Here is a 22,231-nt window from a genome sequence, read left to right as displayed (position 1 = left end):
ACTCAATTCAACCATTTCCAGTACTCTACCAGGACCAAACACCATAAGTCTTCCCTGGTGGAGGGGAAGGACAGAGAGGCAGCACACAGTGCAGGTGGACACCAAGTCCCGCTGCTGCAGTGCCACAGAGCTGACAGTTAACCTACACCCACATTTGCTGTAGTAGGATCAAATCAGAGAGTAGAGAGCAAGGGGAATCCCTGTGCATTCCAAATGGTCCTGCAAGAGAGTGAGTGTGCCTTCGAGGGAGTGTTTGCCCCAGATCCAGAGCCTCTCTATGTAAGACATCAGACAACAGATCCCCTACCACCCACACCCCTAGTGTGGGCACCATAGCTTCTTGGGATAGCAACCCCAACGCAGAAGCCTCTGCTCTGCAGAACTACCAGTGAAATTCAGGCAAGGAATTCCTGGATCCCAGACAGAGCTGCATACCAATGGCCTGAAGGCCACTGCAATAGTCAGGGAATCCACGCATGCACACTGTGCCCGCTAAAAGCATCTGCAAAAAGAGCCAGCATCACATTCCTCACTGAGGTAAAGCTAAAACCACAATGCACATTCCCAAACCAGTGAACCTTTCTCATCTTCCTGAAAAAACAGTCCAGAAAACAGAAAGAGACCCTCCTAGCCAAAACTACAGACTCCAGGAACAAACAGTGAGGGTCACAGATAAGCACATGGCCAGAGGCCAACATAAAAACATACCCAACAATAATCAGGACATCATGGCTTCACCAGCAACCCCACAAATCAATGGACATTTCAATTCACTAGATACACAAGAAAACGACTTTAAAACTATGTTTATTCCAGCTATTAGAGGCTCATAAAGAGGAAATGAAAAAATCCCCCAGAGAAATGGCCACAGAAATTGAATCAAAAAAGAGGAAATAAACAAATCTCTCAAAGAAATGACCATAAAAATTGAGGCAAAGAAAGAGGAAATGAAGAAAGTTCTCAAAGAAATAACCACACAAATGGAGGCAAATAAAGAAGAAATGAACAAAGTTCTCAAAGAAATACAGATATAGCCAAAAAAGTAAAGGTACAATTAGTGATATGTAGAGAGGAAACAGACAAAAAAATAGAAGCCATCATTGAAAAGCAATAAAATGAAGGAAATGGTGCAAGACATGAAAACAGAATTAGAATCAATAAAGAAAACACAAACAAAAAAACCTGGAGCTGGTTTTTTTACTTACTACAAAGGTAAGCATCACCAACAGAATACAAGAGATGGAAGAGAGAATCTCAGATGCTGAAGATACACTTGCAGAAATTAGTAAGTCTCTCAAAGAAAAAATAAAATCCAAAAATTTCCAAACACAAAACATCCAAGAACTCAAGGGCACCATGAAAAGACAAAAATCTAAGAATAATAGGAGTAGATGAAAAAGAAGACACCAGGCTCCAAGGACCAGAAAATATTTTCAAGAAAATTATAGAAGAAAATTTTCTCAAGTTAAAGAAAGAGATGTCCATAAACAAATAAGAGGCCTACAGAACAGCAAATAGACTAGACCAGAAAAGAAATTCTTTAAGTCACATCATAGTCAAAACACTGAACCTACAGAACAAAGGAAAAAAATTAAAAGCAGCAAGGGAAAAAGGCCAAGTAACATATAAAGGTAGACCTATCAGAATCTCACCAGATTTCTCAACAGAAACTATGAAAGCCAGAAGGGCCTGGGCAGAAATCATGCAGACCTTAAGGGACCACAGATGCCAACCCAGACTACTATACACAGCAAAATTTTCAGTCAACATAGACGGAGAATTCAAAATATTCCATTACAAAACCAAATGTAAACAATATCTATACAGCAACCCAACCCTACAGAAGTTACTAGAAGAGAAATTCTAACCCAACGAAAACAACTACATCCAAAGAAACATAGGACATAGATAACTACACAACAACAACAACAAAAAAGAATACAAGCAATGAAACATAGCAACACTACCAACCCCACATCAAAAGAAAGTACATTCATTGGTCACTAGTATCTATCAACATCAATGGACTCAACTCTCCAAAAAAGACACAGGCTAACAGAATGGTTGTAGAAACAAGATTCAACATTCTGTTGCATCCAAGAAACACACCTATGGAACAAAGATAAACACTACCTCTGAGTAAAGGTCTGGAAAAATGTTTTTCAAGCAAATGCACCCCGAAAACAAGCTGGAGAGCTATCCTAATATCTAATAAAATAGACTTTAAACCAAAATTAATCAAAAAAGATAAGGAGGGATACTACATTCTCATCAAAAGAAAAATCCACCAAGAGGACATCACAATTTTGAACATCTATGCCCCAAATACAAGAGCACCTACATTTGTAAATGAAACATTAATTATAAAGCTTAAATCACACATCGATCCCAATACCTTAATAGTGGGAGACTTCAACACCCCACTCTCACCAAGGGATAGATCATCTAGTCAGAAAACAAATAGGGAAATAAAAGCACTTACAGAGTCCCTAAATCAAATGGACCTAATAGACATCTACAGATCTTTTCACGCAAACTCAAAAGACTATACCTTCTTTTCAGCACCTCATAGAAACTTTTCCGAAATAGACCATATAGTTGGTCACAAAGCAAGCCTCAACAGATACAAGAAGATCAAAATAATCCCTTGAATTCTATCTGACTACCATGGACTACAGCTAGACCTCAACAACAACAAAAACAGCAAAAAGCCTACACGCACATGGAAACTGAACAACATGCTACTCAATGACACCTGGGTTAAGGAAGAAATAAAGAAAGAAAAAAATTAAAGACATCCTAGAATTCAATGAAAATGAAGCCACAACATAGACAAACTTATGGGACACATTGAAAGCAATGCTCAGAGGAAAATTCATAGCAGTAAGTGCCTTTCAGGAGAAATTTGTAACATCACATACAAACAACTTAATGGCCCAAATGAAAACCCTACAAAAAAAAAAGAAGCAGATACACCCAAGAGGAGCAGACAGCTGGAAATAATCAAACACAGAGCTGAAATTAATCAATTAGAAACAAATAAAACAATTCAAAGAATCAATGAAATCAAGAGCTGGTTCTTTGAGAAAACCAACAAGATAGACAAACCCTTAGCCAAACTAACTAAAAGGCAGAGAGAATCTATCCTGAACAGTAAAATCAGAAATGAAAAGGGGCACATAACTACAGACACTGAAGAAATCCAAACAATCATTAGATCATACTACAAAAGCCTATACGACATAAAATTTGAAAATCTAAAAGAAATGGACAATTTTCTTGATAGATTCCTTCTACCAAAATTAAGTCAAGATCAGGTAGAAAGACTGAATAACCCTATATCCCCCAAAGAAATTGAAGTAGTCATCAACAGTCTCCTCTCCAAAAAAAAAAAAAAAAAAAAAAACCCTGGGCCAGATGGTTTCAGCACAGAATTCTACCAGACCTTCAAAAAGTGGTAACACCAATAATCCTCAAACAATTCCAGAAAATAGAAACAGAAGGAACATTACCAAACTCATTCTATGAAGCCACAATCACCTTGATCCCTAAACCACACAAAGACCAAAAAAAAAAAAAAAAAGAACTTCAGACTTATCTCTCTTATGAACATTGACACAAAAATACTCAATACAATACTGGCAAACCGAATACAAGAACACGTCAAAGATATCATCCACCATGACCAAGTAGGCTTCATCCCAGGCATGCAAGGTGGTTCAATATACGAAAATCCATCATTGTAATCTACCACATAAACAAACTGAAGGAGAAAAACCACATGATCATCTCCTTAGATGCCGAAGAAACATTTGAAAAAAATCAAACACCCATTCATGTTTAAAGTCTTGGAGAGATCAGGAATACAAGGCATGTACCTAAACATAGTAACAGCAATATACAGCCAGCCTATAGCCAACATCAAACTCAATGGAGAGAAACTCAAACCAATCCCACTGAAATAAGGGAAAAGACAAGGCTGACCACTCTCTCCATATCTCTTCAAAATAGTACTTGAAGTTCTAGCTACAGCAAGAACACAACTAAAGAAGATCAAGGAAATACAAATTGGAATGGAAGAGGTCAAAGTTTCATTATTCGCAGATGATATGATAGAATACATGAACGACCCCAAACACTCAACCAGAAAACTCCTTCAGCTGATGAACACTTTCAGCAAAGTGGCAGGATACAATATTAACTCAAAAATATTATTTTGTCTTTGTAAACCAAAGACAAAAAGACCAAGAAAAAATTGGGGAAACAATACCCTTCACAATAGCCACTAATAACATAAAGTACCTTGGAGTGACTCTAACCAAGAAAGTGAAAGACCTGTATGAGAAAAACTTCAAGTCTCTGAAGAAAGAAATTGAAGAAGATATCAGAAAATGGAAAGATCTCCCGTGCTCATGGATCGGTAGTATTAACATAGTGAAAATGGTCATTCTGCCAAAAGTAATCTACAGATTCAATGCAATTCCCATCAAAATACCAACACAAATCTTTATAGACATTGAGAGAAAAAAATATCAAATTAATATGGAGAAACAAAAAACCTAAAATTTCCAAAACGATCCTGTACAACAATAGATCATCTGGAGGCATCTCCATTCTTGATCTCAATCTGTACTACAGAGCAATAATAATAAAAACTACATGGTATTGGCATAGAAACATAAAAGTGGATCAAAGGTACCAAATAGAAGACCCAGAAATAAACCCACAAACCTATAGATACTTGCCCTTTGACAAAGAAGCCAAAACCATTCAATGGAAAAAAGACAGCATCTTCAAAAATGGTGCTGGTCCCTCTAGATGTCCACATGCAGAAAAATGCAAATACATACTTATAACCCTGCACACAACTATAGTCCAAGTGGATCAAAGATCTCAACATAAAACCAAATACACTAAATCGGTTAGAAGAAAAAGTGGGCAAGAGCCTGGAACTCATTGTCACAGGAGACAACTTCCTGAACAGAACACCAACAGCACAGTCTATAAGAGGAACAATTGATAAATGAGACCTCATAAAACTGAAAAGCATCTGTAAAGCAAAGGACATAGTCATCAGAACAAAACGACAGCCTACAGACTGGGAAAGGATCTTCACCAACCCTATATCTAACAGAGGGCGAATATCCAGAATATATAAAGAACTCAAGAAGTTAAAAAGCAACAAATCAGACATGCTCTTCTCTGGGTCCAAAGCGGCTGACCCTGAGTGCAGTGCTTAGCCTCGCATCCTGAGCGTATCATTTTAGCTTTTTATGGTATCCAACCATGCTTGGGGAGAATGTCTTGCTTCAATGGCTGTAAAGGCCTGAATGATCATGGCTGCATCACACTGTTGTGAGACTCTAATCTTGCATCTATACCACAGGCAAACCAAGGAGACCAACACCAGAAGGCCTGCTAACACTCCCATGCCCGCCCATTCCTTCAGATGATTTATGGCTGCAGCAATCCATGCTGATAATCCTGTGGGTAGTCCTGCGTCCACTCCGGTAGAATTTACTGTGACAATGGCCACTCTCAGCTGCTCCATCGTAGTATCGAATTCTCCAGTCCAATTACCTAAAATATAGCTCGACAATTGTTTAGACAAATTTGCAGCGCAGGAAAAATTCTCATGTTGTATGCTAGTGACACAAAGTCCAGCATGTCTGATTGCATGCGGGTTGATGCCCCAGGTCCCGCCTCTGAGAAAAAGGTATCGGACGGGTCCGATGCTCTTTGGGTGGATGACACCTAAATGAACATCTGTACAAAGTCCCAATTCATTTCTAATATCAGAGATCAGACCTCTACTCTTGCCTGATGCGTCTAAAACAAAAAGGGGGAACTGTAGAGAGCTGCGGAATGCTATGCCTTAAAGATGGAGCTGGTTTCCGCCTTCCACCTTCCCGATGGTGAGTGCTCTCTGTCACAAACAACTCCACATTTGGCTAAGGCCGAGGATCTGGCTTGCTTACATGTATGTGGACCTATCTGCATTGCCCCCGTGGCACGCCTGGGTTGGCTACCCAGAGGCTATTTAAGCTGTGGGCTGGCTTTCCCCGGGGTCCGAGGATTGTTCAATGTTCCTGAATAAACTGCATTGAAAAAAAAAAAAAAAAGCAACAAATCAAGTAATCCAATTAAAAAATGTGGTATGGAGCTAAATAGAGAACTCTCTGTAGAGGAATGTAGAATGGCAGAGAAACACTTAAAGAAATGCTCAATGTCCTTAGCCATCAGGGAAATGAAAATCAAAACGACCCTGAGATTTCAACTTACAACCATATCAGAATGGCTAAGATCAAAAACTCAAGTGACAACACATGCTAGAGAGATTGTGAAGAAAGGGTAACACTCTTCCATTGCTGGTGGGAATATAAACTTGTACAACCGCTTTGGAAATCAATCTGGTGCTTTCTCAGACAATTAGGTATAGTGCTACCTCAAGATCCAGCTATACCACTCCTAGGCATATACCCAAAAGAGGCTCAAGTATACAGCAAGACTATTTGTTCAACCATATTCATAGCAGCTTTACTTGTAATTGCCAGAACCTGAACACAACCCCGGTGTCCCTCAACAAAGGAATGGATACAGAAACTGCGGTACACTTACACAATGGAATACTACTCAGCAATTAAAAACAAGGAAATCATAAAATTTTCAGGCAAATGGTGAGATGTAGAAAAGATCATCCTGAATGAGTTATTCCAGAAGCAAAAAGACGCACACAGTATATATTCATTTATAAGTGGATAATAAACTTATAAGGTAGGATAAACATACTAAAATCTGTATACCTAAAGAAGCTAAACAAGAAGGTGGTCCCTGGGATAAGATGATCAACCCTCACTTAGAAAAACCAATGGGATGGTCATTGGAAGTAGGAGAAAACAAGAAACAGGACAGGAGCCTACCACAGAGGACCTAGCAGTGTATCAAACCAGATACTGAAACCTCATATCCAAACCTTGGGCAGAATACAGGAAATCATATGAAAGAAGGGAAGGTTAGTAAGACATGGAGGGAACATGAGTGCCACAAGTACCAAATATATTTGGGTACAAGGTCTTGTCTGAGACTGATTCTCCAACCAAGGACCATGCATGGATATAACCTAGAACTCTGCTCAGATGTAGCCCATGGCAGCTCATTCTCCACGTGGGTACCCTAATAAGGGGAACAGCGACTGTCTCTGACATGAACTCAGTGGCTGGCTCTTTGACCACCCTTCCCACGAGGGAGGAGCAGCCTTGCTAGGTCATAATGGAGGATATTGCAGCCAGTCCTGATGAGACTTGATAAATTAGGGTCAGATTGAAGGGAAGGAGGACCTCCCCTATCAGTGGACTTAGAGAGACGCAGGGAGGAGATGAGGGAGGGAGGGCGGGGTTGGGAAGAAATGAGGAAGAGGGCTACAGCTGGGATACAAAGTAAAACTCTAATTAATATAAAAAATTTAAAAAACTTCATGTACTTGAACTTTGGTGAATGAATAGAATTTGAATGTTCAAGAAAAGAGGTACTTCCGAGAAAGAATAGGTGTATTAGTTTAAATGTGTCAATCACTTCACAATGTTTATATCTACCAAAACATCAAGGTAAGTAAAGTGATTTGAATAGAGGAACCCAGAATACACCTTTCCTTCACAGAAAAGAGCCAAAGTAACAAGTACTATAACTTCATATTGAGACAAATGACTACAGGAGAATGCAAGAGTTCTAGAAATCAATAGCACACAAAATCAAGACCTGATAAACTAAATCAGTTAGAAGAAAAATAATATGGTATACATCAGCTTATAGGCACAGGCAACAATTTTCTGAATAGGACTTCAGTATCTGCAAATTTTATAATAACATTTTTAACATCTAAATGAGATTCTACTGTATATATGTACCACAATTTCTTTATCCATTTATCAGTTGATGGTCATCTAGGATATTTCCATTTTAATATTTTATCAATAGAACAGCAACAAGCATGGATGATAAATATCTTTGTAGTTGGATATATAATTCTTTGGGTATATACCCAGAAATGGTATGGCTGGAGCATATGGTAGTTCTATTTCTAGCTTTTGAGGAACCTCCATACTTATTTCCATACTGTAGGACCTGAAAGCAACAGACAACCAGGTCTCCAGCTTCTCAGGACCAGAATATAAAGGCACCCGTGATACTGGCTTATATAGGATAGAAAGCAGTACCAGAACTCCAGTCTATTAACCTCAGAGGTCTGTGAAGAGCCCAAGCTTTGGCTATAGTACACATAGGATCCCTTGAAGACTGGAACTTTGGTTCCCCGGTCAGTGAAGTCATTGGGAGTTTGGAGTTATGATTTCTGAAGTTACAGTAGTCACAGGAGGGGCTGGATTCCAGAGATTACTTGGTCCTGTAGATCTAACCATACCCCCCAGAGAATAGACAGACCTCACTGGGTCACGTTTGTATCCAGGCTCATATATATATATATATATATATATATATGAGCCTGAGATATATATATATATACATATATATATATATATGTATATATATATATATATATATATATATATATATATATCACGTGATGATCAAGGTTTTGACTCCATTTGATCACTTTGGTGCTCAGTATCCAGTTCTGCCTTTGATCCTGTGGTCACCAGGGCTAAGATGGTATCACTTCAGCAAGCCGTTTGATGATCAGTAGCAAGTCTCATCAGTCCTTCTTGCTGAGATTCTTTGATGAACGTAGAGGCAAAATTTTTCAACAAAATGCTTGCAAACAGAATTCAGAAACACCATAAGATTATACAACAAGAAAGAAGCAATGTCTAGTACTGTAAACCTAGCAAGCTACTCAGCGCTAGTGAAGCCACCGTTATTGGAGGAGAACCTACAACCACTAATTTACCAAACCAACAGAATCCTCAACTATAAACATCTATCCTTATACCCACAGATAGTATATCCTGCACCTCCGCATAAGAAAATTTTTCTTTGCAATAAATAGAGAATACTACAGAAAACCAAAACCAATAAAACCCAAGTCCCAGTGGACACATCCACAAAATACACCCATACATAAGACTCAGGGAACACTGTGGAAGAGGGACAGAAATATTGTAAGATGCAGAGAATCAGGAGGTTTTCTATGAGACTGTGTCTCCTGATAATATCAAAAGCTACAAACCAACCAAAGACCTACCATATTAGAGCATATCAACCCCTGACACTATGAATGATACTCTGCTAAGCCTGCAGACAGGAGTCTGTCAGAGTTGTCCTCTGAAAGACTCAACCCAGCAGTGCCTGAAAACAAATGCCTAGAGTCACAGCCAAATATTGGGAGATGCATAGGGATCCTTGTGGAAAAGTGGGAGGAAAGAGAAAAAGGACCTGGAGGTGACAGGAGTTCCAAAAGAAGACCAAAAGAGACAAACTAACCAGGACCCAGAGAAGCTTGCTGAGACTGAAGCATCAACCAAGGACCACGCATGAACTGGACCTAGGCCACTACAAAGATGTAGCAGACAGGCAGGTTAGGCTTCATATGGGCCCTCTAGTAAGGTAAATGGGGACTGCATCAGACAGGGACTCACCAGCTTTTTTATCACTTACTCCTGGTGGGACTCCCCTCACAGGCTACAGGGAAAAAGTACATGCTCAGTCCTGATGCAACTTGATGAGCTGGGGTGGATGGGAAAGGGAGCTCCCCATTTCTGAGGAGGGAGGGGGAAGGGGAACAGGAGGAAGGAGAGGAGACTGTGAAGGGAGGAAGGATGGGTCTACAAGGATGTAAACTGAATTAAAAAAAAAAAGGCTATACACATAAAGTCTCACTAACATTACTGCCCAAATATAAACTAAAGAGGAACAACACCAATGCACATGCCAAAATGGACAAAGAGAAGCCCGCAAGCCCCAAATCCACACAAAAGACTACAGGCAATTCAGGAAAAGTGGGAGCAGAATATGTGGTCTTAATAGGTCTTTTGGTGCCAAATTGTCAGCCCTGAAAACATATATATAAAAACATACATATAAATAACTATATAGGCACAGGTTATATTTAGGATTATATCTGTATATATATACGTATACACACATATATACATATATATGTATATACACACACACATATATATATGCAATAAGAACTGGGAAAAGTGAGGTCATGACACTGAAAGAGAATGAAGATGGATCTATGGGAAGGATAATAGGGAGGAAATGAGGGAAGAAATATTTTAATTATATAATAATATCAAAAATAAATTAGAAAAAGTAGATTGTACATTAAAATCAAGTAGGTTTCATCCCAGAAAGGCAAGTTTGGTTCCATGTGTGCAAATCAAAAATATAATACAGCATATAAATCAATTTAAGGACATGACCCACATAATCATTTCAGTTGATGGTGTGAAATCATTTGATAAAGTCTGACACGTCTTCAAGATAGAAGTACTGTAAACTTTAGGAATAGATGGAAGATACCTTAAAATAATAAAAGCTATTTACACAAATCTATAGCTAACATTAAATGAAATGAAACTGAGCATTTTCTCTAAAATTAGGACTAGAGAAGGATGTTCACTCTCCCCAATCTTATTTGATGTAGTGCTCAAAGTCTTAGATACAGCAATTAAAGAAGATAAAATGGATACAAATGGGAAAGGAAGAAGTTAAATTATCCCTCTTTTATTTAAAAGACCCTGTTGGTTCTCAAGAGTGAACCAATATTGTGACGACATTGTGTCATATCTCAGGAAGATCTTTAGGAAGACTCACTTTATGTTTATAGGACCTGGTTCATCTATCTCATAGACCTAGACTCCAGAAAGTCCACAACTACATTTTTGTAAGTTTACATAAGATTCCTAAGACCTCATAGCATATATTTTATGTATACATACAAATAAAGGACTCTGTCTGCTGTTTCTCCCATGACAGTTAACTTTACATGCTAACCAAATTCAAACAAGTGACTCACAGATTAAGCATGTCTGAGAGGGTGTTTCTGGATATTACAACAGATGTAATTGATACAACCAATTGTCTACATGTTATAAAACAGGTATTAATAATTCTGTAATTATGTTGTCATGTTAGAAAATTTCTTACACTGAACCTTCTGGTAAGGTATTAAAACCTGGATTATACCCAAGGAAAAGACATTCTTTAAAAGAATATGTATTTTATCAGGTTGTAACTAAATAAAAACACTCAATTGGTAAAATAAGGAAATTTTTACTTTCTTAATATTGGTATTATTGAAAACAGCCTTTCAATCCTTGACTAATGTAAAAGCAAAAAGATACTTTTTATGAATTAAATGGATACCAGAAAAGGCATAATCACAAGCTTGAGAAATATAGAAAACACTGTTCCTAATTATGTGGACATTAGTCAAGTATGACAAGAAGAACAGCATCGCAATACTGAACAAGTTGGGTTGTGTCCCTTTGAAGTTGATATTAAAGCCCATATCTTAGAATATCATTTTACTGGAAGATAAGTCCTTTGTATAAGTACTCAAGTTTGAAATACTTTAAGTATGCATAATACAGTATGATTGGTATCTTTATAAAAAGTGAAATTAGGGACACACGACACACAAACATAAAAAATACCACATTAAGACAAAAGCGAAGACTGAGCTATTTCTACAAGACAGTAAATACAAAATTTAATAACGAATCTACAAAAGCTATGGAGAATAATTGAACACATAATTTCACATAACATCTGAAAGAAACAATCCGGTGAATGCCTTAATCTCAGGCTACCATCTTGCAAAATCAAGAGACAATGAGTCCTCTTACATAAACCATTCTGTTTACAATGTCTTCTACATCAGTTATATCAAACAAAAACACTGGGGAATTAGAAAATAAAAAAATACTCCATAAACAAATTTCCAGATACTTGTTACCAAAAATCTTCAGGGTACAAAAAACTGTCCTGTAATTTACACTGGAGTATCTATTCAGAGAGATGAATCAACAAACACAAATACACATACACATACACCTAAAGAAAATTAACTAAACACCAACAAACAAAATAATCCAATTAAAAAGTGGGGTACAGAGCTAAACAGGGAATTCTTAACAGAGGAATATCAAATGGCAGAGAAACACTTAAAGAAATGTTCAACGTCTTTAGTAATCAGGGAACGCAAATCAAAATGACTCTGAGATTCCATCTCACAACAATCAGAATGGCTAAGATCAAAAACTCAAGTGATCACATGCTGGAGAGGATGTGGACAATGGGAACCCTCCTCCATTGCTGGTGGAAATGTAAACTTGTACAACTACTTTGAAAATCAGTCTGGCACTTTCTCAGAAAACTGGGAATAGTACTTCGTCAAGATCCAGTTATACCACTCCTGGACATGTAGCTGAAAGATGTTCAAATATACAAGGACATTTGCTCAACTATGTTCATAGCAGCTTTATTCATAATAGTCCAAATCTGGAAAAAACCTAGATGTCCCTCAAACAAAGAATGGATACAGAAATGGTGGTACATTTACACAATGGAATACTACTCTGCTATTAAAAACAAGGAAATCATGAAATTTGCAGGTAAATGGCTAGAACTAGAAAAGATCATCCTGAGTGAGGTAACCCAGAAGCAGAGACATGGATGGTATATACTCACTTATAGGTGGATATTAGCTGTATAATATAGGAAAAACATACTAAAATCTACAGACCTACATAAGCTAAACAACAAGGAGGATCCTAGGGAAGATGCTTCTTTCTCATTCAGAAGGGAAAACAAGATAGACACTCAAAGTGGTAAAACAGAGGGAACAGCATGGGAGCCTACCAAAGATGTCCTCTAAAAGACTCCATCCAGCAGGGTATAGAAGCAGATACAGAGATTCACAGCCAACTTTGGACAGAGCTCAGGGAGTCTTATGGAAGAAGGGGAAAATAAAAGGACCTCGAGGGGAAAGGAGCCACACAAGACCAACAAAGCCAAAAAAATCTGGGCCCAAGGAAAACTGCAGAGACTGATGCATCAGCCAAAGACCATACCTAGAGAGGACCTAGAACCCCTGTTCAGATGTAGTCCACAGACATCTCACTCTCCATGGGGGTTCCCTAGTAAGGGAAGAAGAGACAGTCTCTGACATAAACTTGGGTGCCTCTCCTTGATCACTTCCCCCTGGTGGGGCAACCTAGACAGTGCACGGAGGAAAAAGATCCAGGCAGTTCTGATGGGGCCTGATAGGCTAGAGTCAGATGTCAGGGGAAAAGGACCTCCACTATCAGTAGACTAGGAGAGGTATACAGGAGGAAGATAGAGGAAAGATGGGACTAGGAGGAGATGAGGGGAGGGGGCCACAACTGGGATACAAAGAGAAAAATTGTAAATAATAAAAGAAACTAACAATTATTTATAAATACAATTGTGTTTACATTTCTCATTAAAATTTCAGAATATTCTGAGTATCCACTATGTATTATTCAAAAACTGAAGTTGAAGACACCGAAAGCTAGGAAGATCCAGCTCCTACTCAATGGGAATAGTCAATCATATTTGATCATCCATTTAGAGTAGACATTCAAAGAAACAAATATAACACTGCCAAGTAGTGGCAGTTTTATTTCAAAGCAGTAATGCTATTATGATATATTTAATCATATAGAGCAGTGAAATTCCAGTATTTCTACACTAATTCACACATCTTGAATTGTGAGAAATTAATTTTTTCTTTGTTTCTAAATGTTTTATAATTGTTATGATAATTTTATAATTTTGCTTACATGAAAACATACTTTTGTAACAATTATAGATATATTTTATGCTATCATCAATTAATAATTGTTTTTCGAAAAATGCAAAGAAACCTCTTTCCAAAGGACTAAGATCTATGAGTGTCTCAAATTTGTGTTGTATAGAATAGTCATTCAAATAATAAAAATTGCCAAATGATGCCAGTTTTATTCTGAAACAGCAACACAACTACCATATATTTAATAACATAGAGCAATAAAAATCCAGTATTTTCAAGTTAATGTCAATTCTTTCATAACTAATTTTTCTCCAAAATCATTTCATTATGCTAAAAAAAAAAACTAACCAAAAATGAAGCACAATGAATGGTCAGATTGACTCAGATTATGAGAAAACAGCCTTCTCAAACAACTCAAAGATAAAAGTTTTTAATGCACTTACCACTTTCAAAGCAAGCATCAAAGGTAAGATGTCCTTTCTTGGGTTGTCCAGAGTATCCGTTTGGAAGCACTGTGTATTTGCTCACATTGCCTCCAATGGCTTCCTCATTTCCTATATCATTGCCTATTCAAGAAAAGACTAATATTAAAAGAAATCTAAGTATTTTTTGCAAAAGAAAGCCAATAATATTTAAGTTATTGAATGTAATTTGAGGTTCAGAAAATAAGACTTGAAATTGTACCTCTATCATATACTAATATTGGCCCCTCTATCAATAAGAAATAGAACAGTTAATTCACTGCCCAAGGTTTTTCTATAGATTTAAAGTGGTCTATCATTACCACTGAAATCTAAAATATTTCGTCAAGCTGGATTAATAACTGTTACTGTAATTCATCATAAATATATGGTGTTTTAATATGAATGAGGCAATTCTTCCATATCACCATAGGGTCTACAGGTTCCATCACCAAAATAATCTGAGAATTTAGAGAAAATTTGATTTTTCAGAAATTATTCCTAATTAAGACATACAAAATGTCCATTGCTTGCAACAAGAAAAATCCCCCCCCCCGGAAAAAAACCCAAAATTATAGCTTTCTCAAATCACCTACTGAACTGAAGACTGAAGGACAAGCAAATAAATTGATAAATACAAAAATGAGGGTTTGCCAATAAAAGATGAGCTGTAATAACTGAATATTCTATTACAAGATTATAGGAAGAAGAAATTTTAAATCCCATACAAAACATACATGTTTAAAATTACAGTAACTATGAGAGCATAAACTCAGTAGGAGTCACAGAAACACTAGGAATTCACATCTGCTTGAAGATGCTTCCTTAACCCCTATCAGATATTGTGGAGAAAGTTTAGGACCAGAACATTAGTTCAGAAAAATACCCCTTGTGCTACATGCCTACAGAAGAAGACTGGCTTTTATTAAATTCTTTATTAGTTATACTTTATTCACTTTGTATCCCCCCTGTGGTTCCCTCCCTCCTCCCATCCCAATCCCTCCCTTCCTCCACCCTCTGCCTGCATGCCCCTCCCCAAGTCCACTGATAGGGGAGGTCTTCTGTTCCTTCTTTCTGCTCCTAGTCAATTAGGTCTCATCAGGACTGGCTACATTGTCTTCTTCTGTGGCCTGGTAATGCTGCTTCCCTCTCAGGGGGAGGTAATTAAAGAGCAGGCCAATCAGTTCATGTCAGACACAGTCCCTGTTCCTATTACAATGGAACCCACTTGGATACTGAACTGCCATGGGCGACATCTGTGTAGGGGTCTTAGGTTACCTCCATGCATAGTCCTTGGTTGGAGGGTCAGTCTCAGGAAAGACCCCTGTGCCCAGATGTTTTGGTTCAGTTGCTCTCCTTGTAGAGTTCCTGTCCTCTCCAGATCTTACTGTTTCCCACTTCTTTCATAAGATTCCCTGCACTCTGCCCAAAGATTGCCCATAAGTCTCAGCATCTGCATTGATAGTCTGCAGGGCAGAGCCTTTCAGAGGTCCTCTCTGTCAGGCTCCTGACTTTTTCCCTCTTTTCTCCTTCTTCTGATGTCCATCCTCTTTGCCTTTCTGGATGGGAACTGAGCATTTTAGCAAGAGTCCTCCTCTTGATTAGTTTCTTTAGGTTTACAGATTTTAGTAGGTTTATCCTATATTATATGTCTATATGAGTGAGTATATACCATGTGCATCTTTCTGCTTCTGGGATAGCTCACTCAGGATGATCTTTTCCAGATCCCACCATTTACCTGCAAATTTCATAATTTCCTTGTTTTTTATTGCTGAGTAATATTCCATTGTGTAGATATATCACAATTTGTGCATCCATTCCTCCACTGAGGGGCATCTGGGCTGTTTCCAGCCTCTGGGTATTACAAATAAGGTTGCTACAAACATGGTTGAGCAAATGTCCTTATAGTGTACTTGAGCATGTTTTGGATATATGCCTAGGAGTGGTATGGCTGGATCTTGAGGAAGCGCAATTCCTAGTTGTCTGAGAAAGCGGTAGATTGCTTTTCAGAGTGATTGTACAAGTTTACATTCCCACCAGCAGTGGAGGAGGGTTCCCCTTTCTCCACAACCTCTCCAGCATGTGTTGTCAATTGAGTTTTTGATCTTAGCCATTCTGATGAGTGTAAGGTGAAATCTTAGGGTCATTTTGATTTGCATTTCCCTGATGGCTAATGAGGTTGAGCATTTTTCTTTAAGTGTTTCTCTGCCATTCGATATTCCTCTATTGAGAATATTCTGTTTAGCTCTGTACTCCACTTCTTAATTGGATTACTTGATTTTTTGCCTTTTGTTGGTTGTGCTTTTTCTCTGGTCTCTACCCATTTCTCTGTCTCAGGTGTTGTCTGTTAATTTCTAGTGCCTGCTGGGTCCTGGAGTGAGGAGAATCCACTTGGCGGGATTCTGAAGTTCTCCTCTGCTTTTTGGGTATGGTCAACTGAGTGGTGGTTCTTCTTGGAGAGGGAGTCGGCAAGATGGCAGCGCCAGGACGACTCTTGTTCTGAGCAGCAGCACAGCAGGATCAGCGACCAGTAGTCAGAACTCACTGCCATAAAACACAAGTGATTGTGTTTCCCAGGTGAGAGCATACCCCACAGTGGGGGATTCAATCAGCTTTACCTCACCCAGCTAAACCGCTGAAGAGATCCTGGTTCCACCATGGTCGCCAGCCCAGAGCCACAGGCCAGTGTGCTCTGATCACTGCTCCAGACTGAACTGTGGGCACCACAACATCAGGGACTTGGGTTCTGTGGGTGCCCAGGAGCCAGCCCAGAGCCAGAGCCGGAGAGGCACAAAGTCCTGCCTGCAGGCCGCCTGACTCGCTGCCCCAGATAGAACTGTGGGCCCCAGGGCACCAGAGACTGAGTTTCTCTGTCGGGTGCAAACCCACAGGGAGGGGAACTGCTGGTCTGATCTCAGAGTACTCAGCTGATACCACCACCCCCAAAAGGTCTCAGGAAAAATTACCCAGTTCCAGCAGACGCCCAGGCACCCAATTCCCAGAAAGACAGAAAGGTGGAGCCATGTAAGTCTGTGCCTGTGGCTTCTACTCACCATCACAGACAGAACAGCTGTCCCCCAAGCAAAGACTGGGTGTCTCTGTCAGGAGGAAACCCCACAGCGGGGGGGATCATCATGTCCAACACTCAGGACACCCAACTCCCAAAGACTTTCTGGATTCACACAGACTCTAGGCTCTAGCCTTCTACTGCAGGCATGAGCACTGTGCTCACCCACCTAGGGCACTGGGGCACACAGCTGTATCCTCAGACCTACAAAAGACAGAGAGCCATTACAGCAGCCCTCAGATACTGCTCCAAGGATCAACAAGTTATCCCTAGCTAAACTCACAAAATTGTGGGAATCCCTGGTTCTTCAAGAGGGCTGTACTCAACAATTACACCTTAAGAGCAACAGCTGCTGCTCACTAAATTCAGCACAAGAAACCCAGTAGCAGGGCAGCCATCACCAGGACCTCTCCTGATGAGAGGAGAGCCTTCGTGAACACCACAGTTACCACACAGGTCCATAAACCTGAAGTAAATTGTGACAATTCCTGAGAAGACTGGCTTTTATTATGGAAAATTTATAAAATTCTACCACTATCAGCATCACTTTAGAGAAAAATAAAAGGTATTATACTAGGGGAGAAAGCAGAAACTTTACAATCTAAGTTTAAAACTGGAAATCACTTCAGGAAGAAAATAATAAAAGAAAATTCTTCAAATACATGAAGATGTGGGAACAGTCATAGGCCCAAGATTCTAGGTATTTTTTGTTTGTATAGGGATTTTTTTTTTTTACTTTTCTCTTTTTTCTCTTATTTTTTATTCACTTTACATTATTTTTAAATTAAAATTTTAATTTTTTTAATATTAGTTACCATTTATTAACTCTGTATCCAAGCTGTATCCCACTCCCTCATTCCCTACCAATCCCACCCTCCCTCCCTCATCTTCTCCATACCCCTTTCCAACTCCATTGATAGGGGAGGACCTCCTCCCCTTTCATCTGACCCTAGCTTATCAGGTGTTTTCAGGCCTGGCTGCAAAGGCCTCCTCTGTGGCCTAGCAAAGCTGCTCCTCCCTTGGGGGGTGGGGTGGAGGTCAAAGAGCCAGCCATTGAGTTCATGTCAGAAATAGTCCCTGTTCCCCTTACTAGGGTACCCACTTGGATATTGAGCTGCCATGGGCTACATCTGAGCAGGGGTTCTAGGTTATATCCATACATGGTCCTTTGTTGGAGACACAGTCTCACAAAAGAACCCTGTGCCCAGATATATTTGGTCCTTGTGGAGCTCCTGTCTCTCCAGGTCATACTAACTCCCCTTCTTTCATATGATTCCCTGTACTCTGCCAAAGGTTTGGTTATGAGTCTCAGTATCTGCTTTGATACACTGCTAGATAGAGACTTTCAGAGGTCCTCTGTGGTAGGCTCCTGTTCTGTTACTTGTTTTCTCCTACTTCCAATGTTCATCCCATTTGTCTTTCTAAGTGAGGGTTGATCATTTTACTCAGGGTCCTCTTTCTTGTTTATCTTCTGTAGGTATACAGATTCAGTATCTAAGTATCCTACCTTATCAGTCTAGTACCCACTTATAAGTAAGTATATACTGTGTGTCTTTCTCCTTATGGGATACCTCATTCAGAATGATCTTTTCTAGATCTCACCATTTGCCTGCAAATTTCATGATTTCCTTGTTTTTAATTGATGAGTAATATTCCATTGTGTAAAAGTAGGCCAATTTCTGCATCCATTCCTCCACTGAGGGACATCTGGGTTGTTTCCAAGTTCTGGCTATTACAAATAAAGGTGCTACAAACATGGTTGAGCAAATACCCTTGTTATGTACTTGAGCCTCTTTTGGATATACACCTAGGAGTGGTATAGCTGAATCTTGAGGAATCACTATTCTTAATTGTCTGAGAAAGTGCCAGATTGATTTCCAAAGTGGTTGTACAAGTTTGCATTCCCACCAGCAATGGAGGAGGGTTCCCCTTTCTCCACAACCTCTCCAGCATGTGTTGTCACTTGAGGAGTTTTTGATCTTAGCCATTATGATGGGTGTAAGGTGAAATCTCAAGGTTGTTTTGATTTGCATCTCTCTGATGGCTAAGGACGTTGAGCATCTCTTTAAGTGTTTCTCTGCCATTCTATATTCCTCTACAGAGAATTCTCTATTTAACTCCATACCCCATTTTTTAATTGGATTGCTTGCTTTACATATAATTACAAATAATTTTTTCAAATTTTTCTAGCTACAACTAAATAAAAATCAAGAAAGTTTGCATTTGATTTGTTCAGAATTTTATTTGAAATAAATCATAACATTAGAAAAACCATGCATGTAACCAACAGCATTGTCATTCTTTGAGATAATGGCCACAACATCCATGTCAGTCAGCACTTGTAAGACCTCTATTCATAGTAAATCCATATATGATTTTATAGATGAAAAATATAAGAATTCTGTACTTCTTCAGATTACTGGGTGTACACACACCCTGTTTTTGTCAGTTTTTCTGATTATTTTGTCAGTTTTCCTTATGGAAAGTCCTAGTCGGGCTTGGATCTACATGAAATGTCATCTTCTCCAGGAAGAACTGCTTTAACTTTCCCATATAAAAAATTCCTTCTCTGTGTTCATACAGCACATTGTTCATACCTTTATTTTGGAATTGTTTTTCCAATGAATTTCCCCTCTAGTGATCATATAGTTTCTCATCAGAAGAGACTCATGACTTTACTTTATCGACACTTTCTACCCTACCTCTCTATCCCAAAATATTTTACAATGCTTGGCAAAATGTCAATAATGTGCACATATTTCTTAATTTATAAAAAAATTCAAGACTTTCAAGAATTAAATTTTATTTCAATGTTGAAACATTTGCTCACTTGATGAAATCATAGACAATGTATATTTTAAATTCAGCAAATGAACAAAGAGTACTTCAAATTTTTATGTATTTAATGTGTAAGAATAGTTCACATGTGTATGTACAAGACATGTGGATCTGGTTCCCAAGGATGCCCAAAGGTGGCAATGGATCCTCAGGAAGTACAGCCAGTGTTCTTAACTTCTGAGCCATCTCTTCAGCCTCCAGTGTTTTCCATTTATATTTTACTATTACAAACAGGTATGATATGAGATCAAATAAAGAACAAGAAACTGCAAAAAATTATGCATTAACTGGCACAGACATAAACAATAAGAAATATTAACTTCACATTATGGTTGATTATTTTGTCAGTTATTTTTATATAAGCATAATCAAAATACACAACTTAAGTTATGAAAGATTTATTTGGTTCATAATTTCAAAAGAGTCAGTCCATGGTTAATTGGCCAGTAGTGAAAAGGGCTGGGTATGGGAGTCAGCAAGATTTTAAAAACCTGGTGGCAAACAAGAGGCTGGAATGAATGTAGAGATGAGCACAGGACAAACAGAGCCATCAGGATATGTCCCATGACCTACTTTTCCAGCCACTCTCTTCCTAAGATGTCAAGAATATCCCAAGATAGCACCACCAGCTGGAATCAATCTTTCAGTACATTAACTTGTGGGGGACAATCAGATCCATACCACAACAGTCATTTAAATAAACAAGGTAAGAAATTTAAAAAATGAGAAAACCTCAATCACTTTTTGTACATATGAAATTACAAACAGTAATGACAATTACATAAGTACAAAGTAATCCCAAATGACAGCTCTCATTGCTATAGAGTAACTTCTGAGTTCCTAACTTCTGCACATATTCATGTTTAGCCTGAAACTTGTTTTATACAGATTTTCAGATTCCAACTCTGATTTTAAAAGCTGTATATATTTAGGCAAGGAATTAATAATTTGTAGTTCAACTAGATTTTAGTAGCATAAAAGTTGAGAAATTGAAATAATTCAATTCAGATATGTGCTATATAGCATGATCTCTATTAAGTAATTTAACTACTCTGGGCCTGTTTTCTTAACTTAACAATGTTTTTCTGAGAGGTACAGAAAATACATGTGAATACCCTAGAATACAAAACTTCAGTGAAAGTACTCTGTTATTATTACTATCATTGTTAGCATTGTTGAGACAGGTATATCACCAAATATGTATATTTATCAAAATAATAAAGGATTAAGTTCTGTAGAGTATAAGAGAAAACTCAGAAAAGGAAAGGAGTCATTTAAAATCTATGAAGAAGGCATTGTGCCTTTTCCTTGAAGTAAACACTGAATACTGTAGCATTCTTTTCTATTATACATGAAAACACTCTCATTATCACTGTGTGCAACATATTTTTTCAACATAGAAACAAAAAACAGTGATTTTTTTAGTTTAAAAAATTAATAATGAAAGAATAAAATATTTATTGTTAAAGAAGTAAATATTTATTTTAAAATGTGTTATTATATACCTTGATTATACTTGGTTCTGCAGATTTATAAAAAAACACCAACACAGAAAAGATATTTAGAAATAATTTATGAGCATATTTGGGGGGGTGAAAGAAGATTTTTTATTGTTAAACATAGCATGTACCTAGTGAAATAATGCGACAATTATATCTTATTTCAGACTGATAAATAGGACTGTTGAGACAACTAGAAATAGATTTTAGAGCAGGGTAGAATTTAGACACTGAAGTGGGTTATGCTGTTGATGGATGTAACTAAAGCACACTTTGTTTTATGTTTATATTGAAAACTCCTTCACACCAAGGGCATAAGCAACTCATGTTGCTCAAAATAAAGACGTTTGCTTATTACTAAATTTGAACCTTATATATATCATGTTTTCTATCTCACAAACCAAAATACTTTTGAATAGGTAACAAATTACTTCAATGTATAAGTGCAGCTACAGGGATCTGTCAAAAGACTCATCATTATTCCACATTCTCAGAAATGCATAATTCTGGTTAAAGACTACATTAAAGATAAGAATTAACCCAGGACAAATTCTTAGCAATAATAATAATAACAACAACAATAATATCTGAAAGTTCTGCTTGAGAATTTTTAGGAAAGAGAATATAT

General features: G+C 38.0%; 1 protein-coding gene across 6 annotated transcripts in view; it reads right to left on the bottom strand.

Moving 5' to 3' along the window:
• Agbl4 (AGBL carboxypeptidase 4) overlaps window positions 1-22,231 on the bottom strand; it is a 1,227,056-nt gene that overhangs the window by 1,139,473 nt on the left and 65,352 nt on the right. For all 6 annotated transcript variants that reach the window (XM_060366135.1, XM_060366138.1, XM_060366141.1 and 3 more), the window contains exon 2: window positions 14,182-14,304. In XM_060366135.1, the coding sequence (XP_060222118.1) occupies window positions 14,182-14,304 (123 nt within the window). The remainder of the gene's footprint in view (window positions 1-14,181; window positions 14,305-22,231) is intronic.

The sequence above is a fragment of the Meriones unguiculatus genome, chromosome 12 (assembly GCF_030254825.1).
Source record: "Meriones unguiculatus strain TT.TT164.6M chromosome 12, Bangor_MerUng_6.1, whole genome shotgun sequence".
NCBI classification, from domain to species: Eukaryota; Metazoa; Chordata; class Mammalia; order Rodentia; family Muridae; genus Meriones; species Meriones unguiculatus.
The sequence above is the reverse complement of the archived record's forward strand: the minus strand, read 5'-3'. Positions and strand labels throughout refer to the sequence as shown.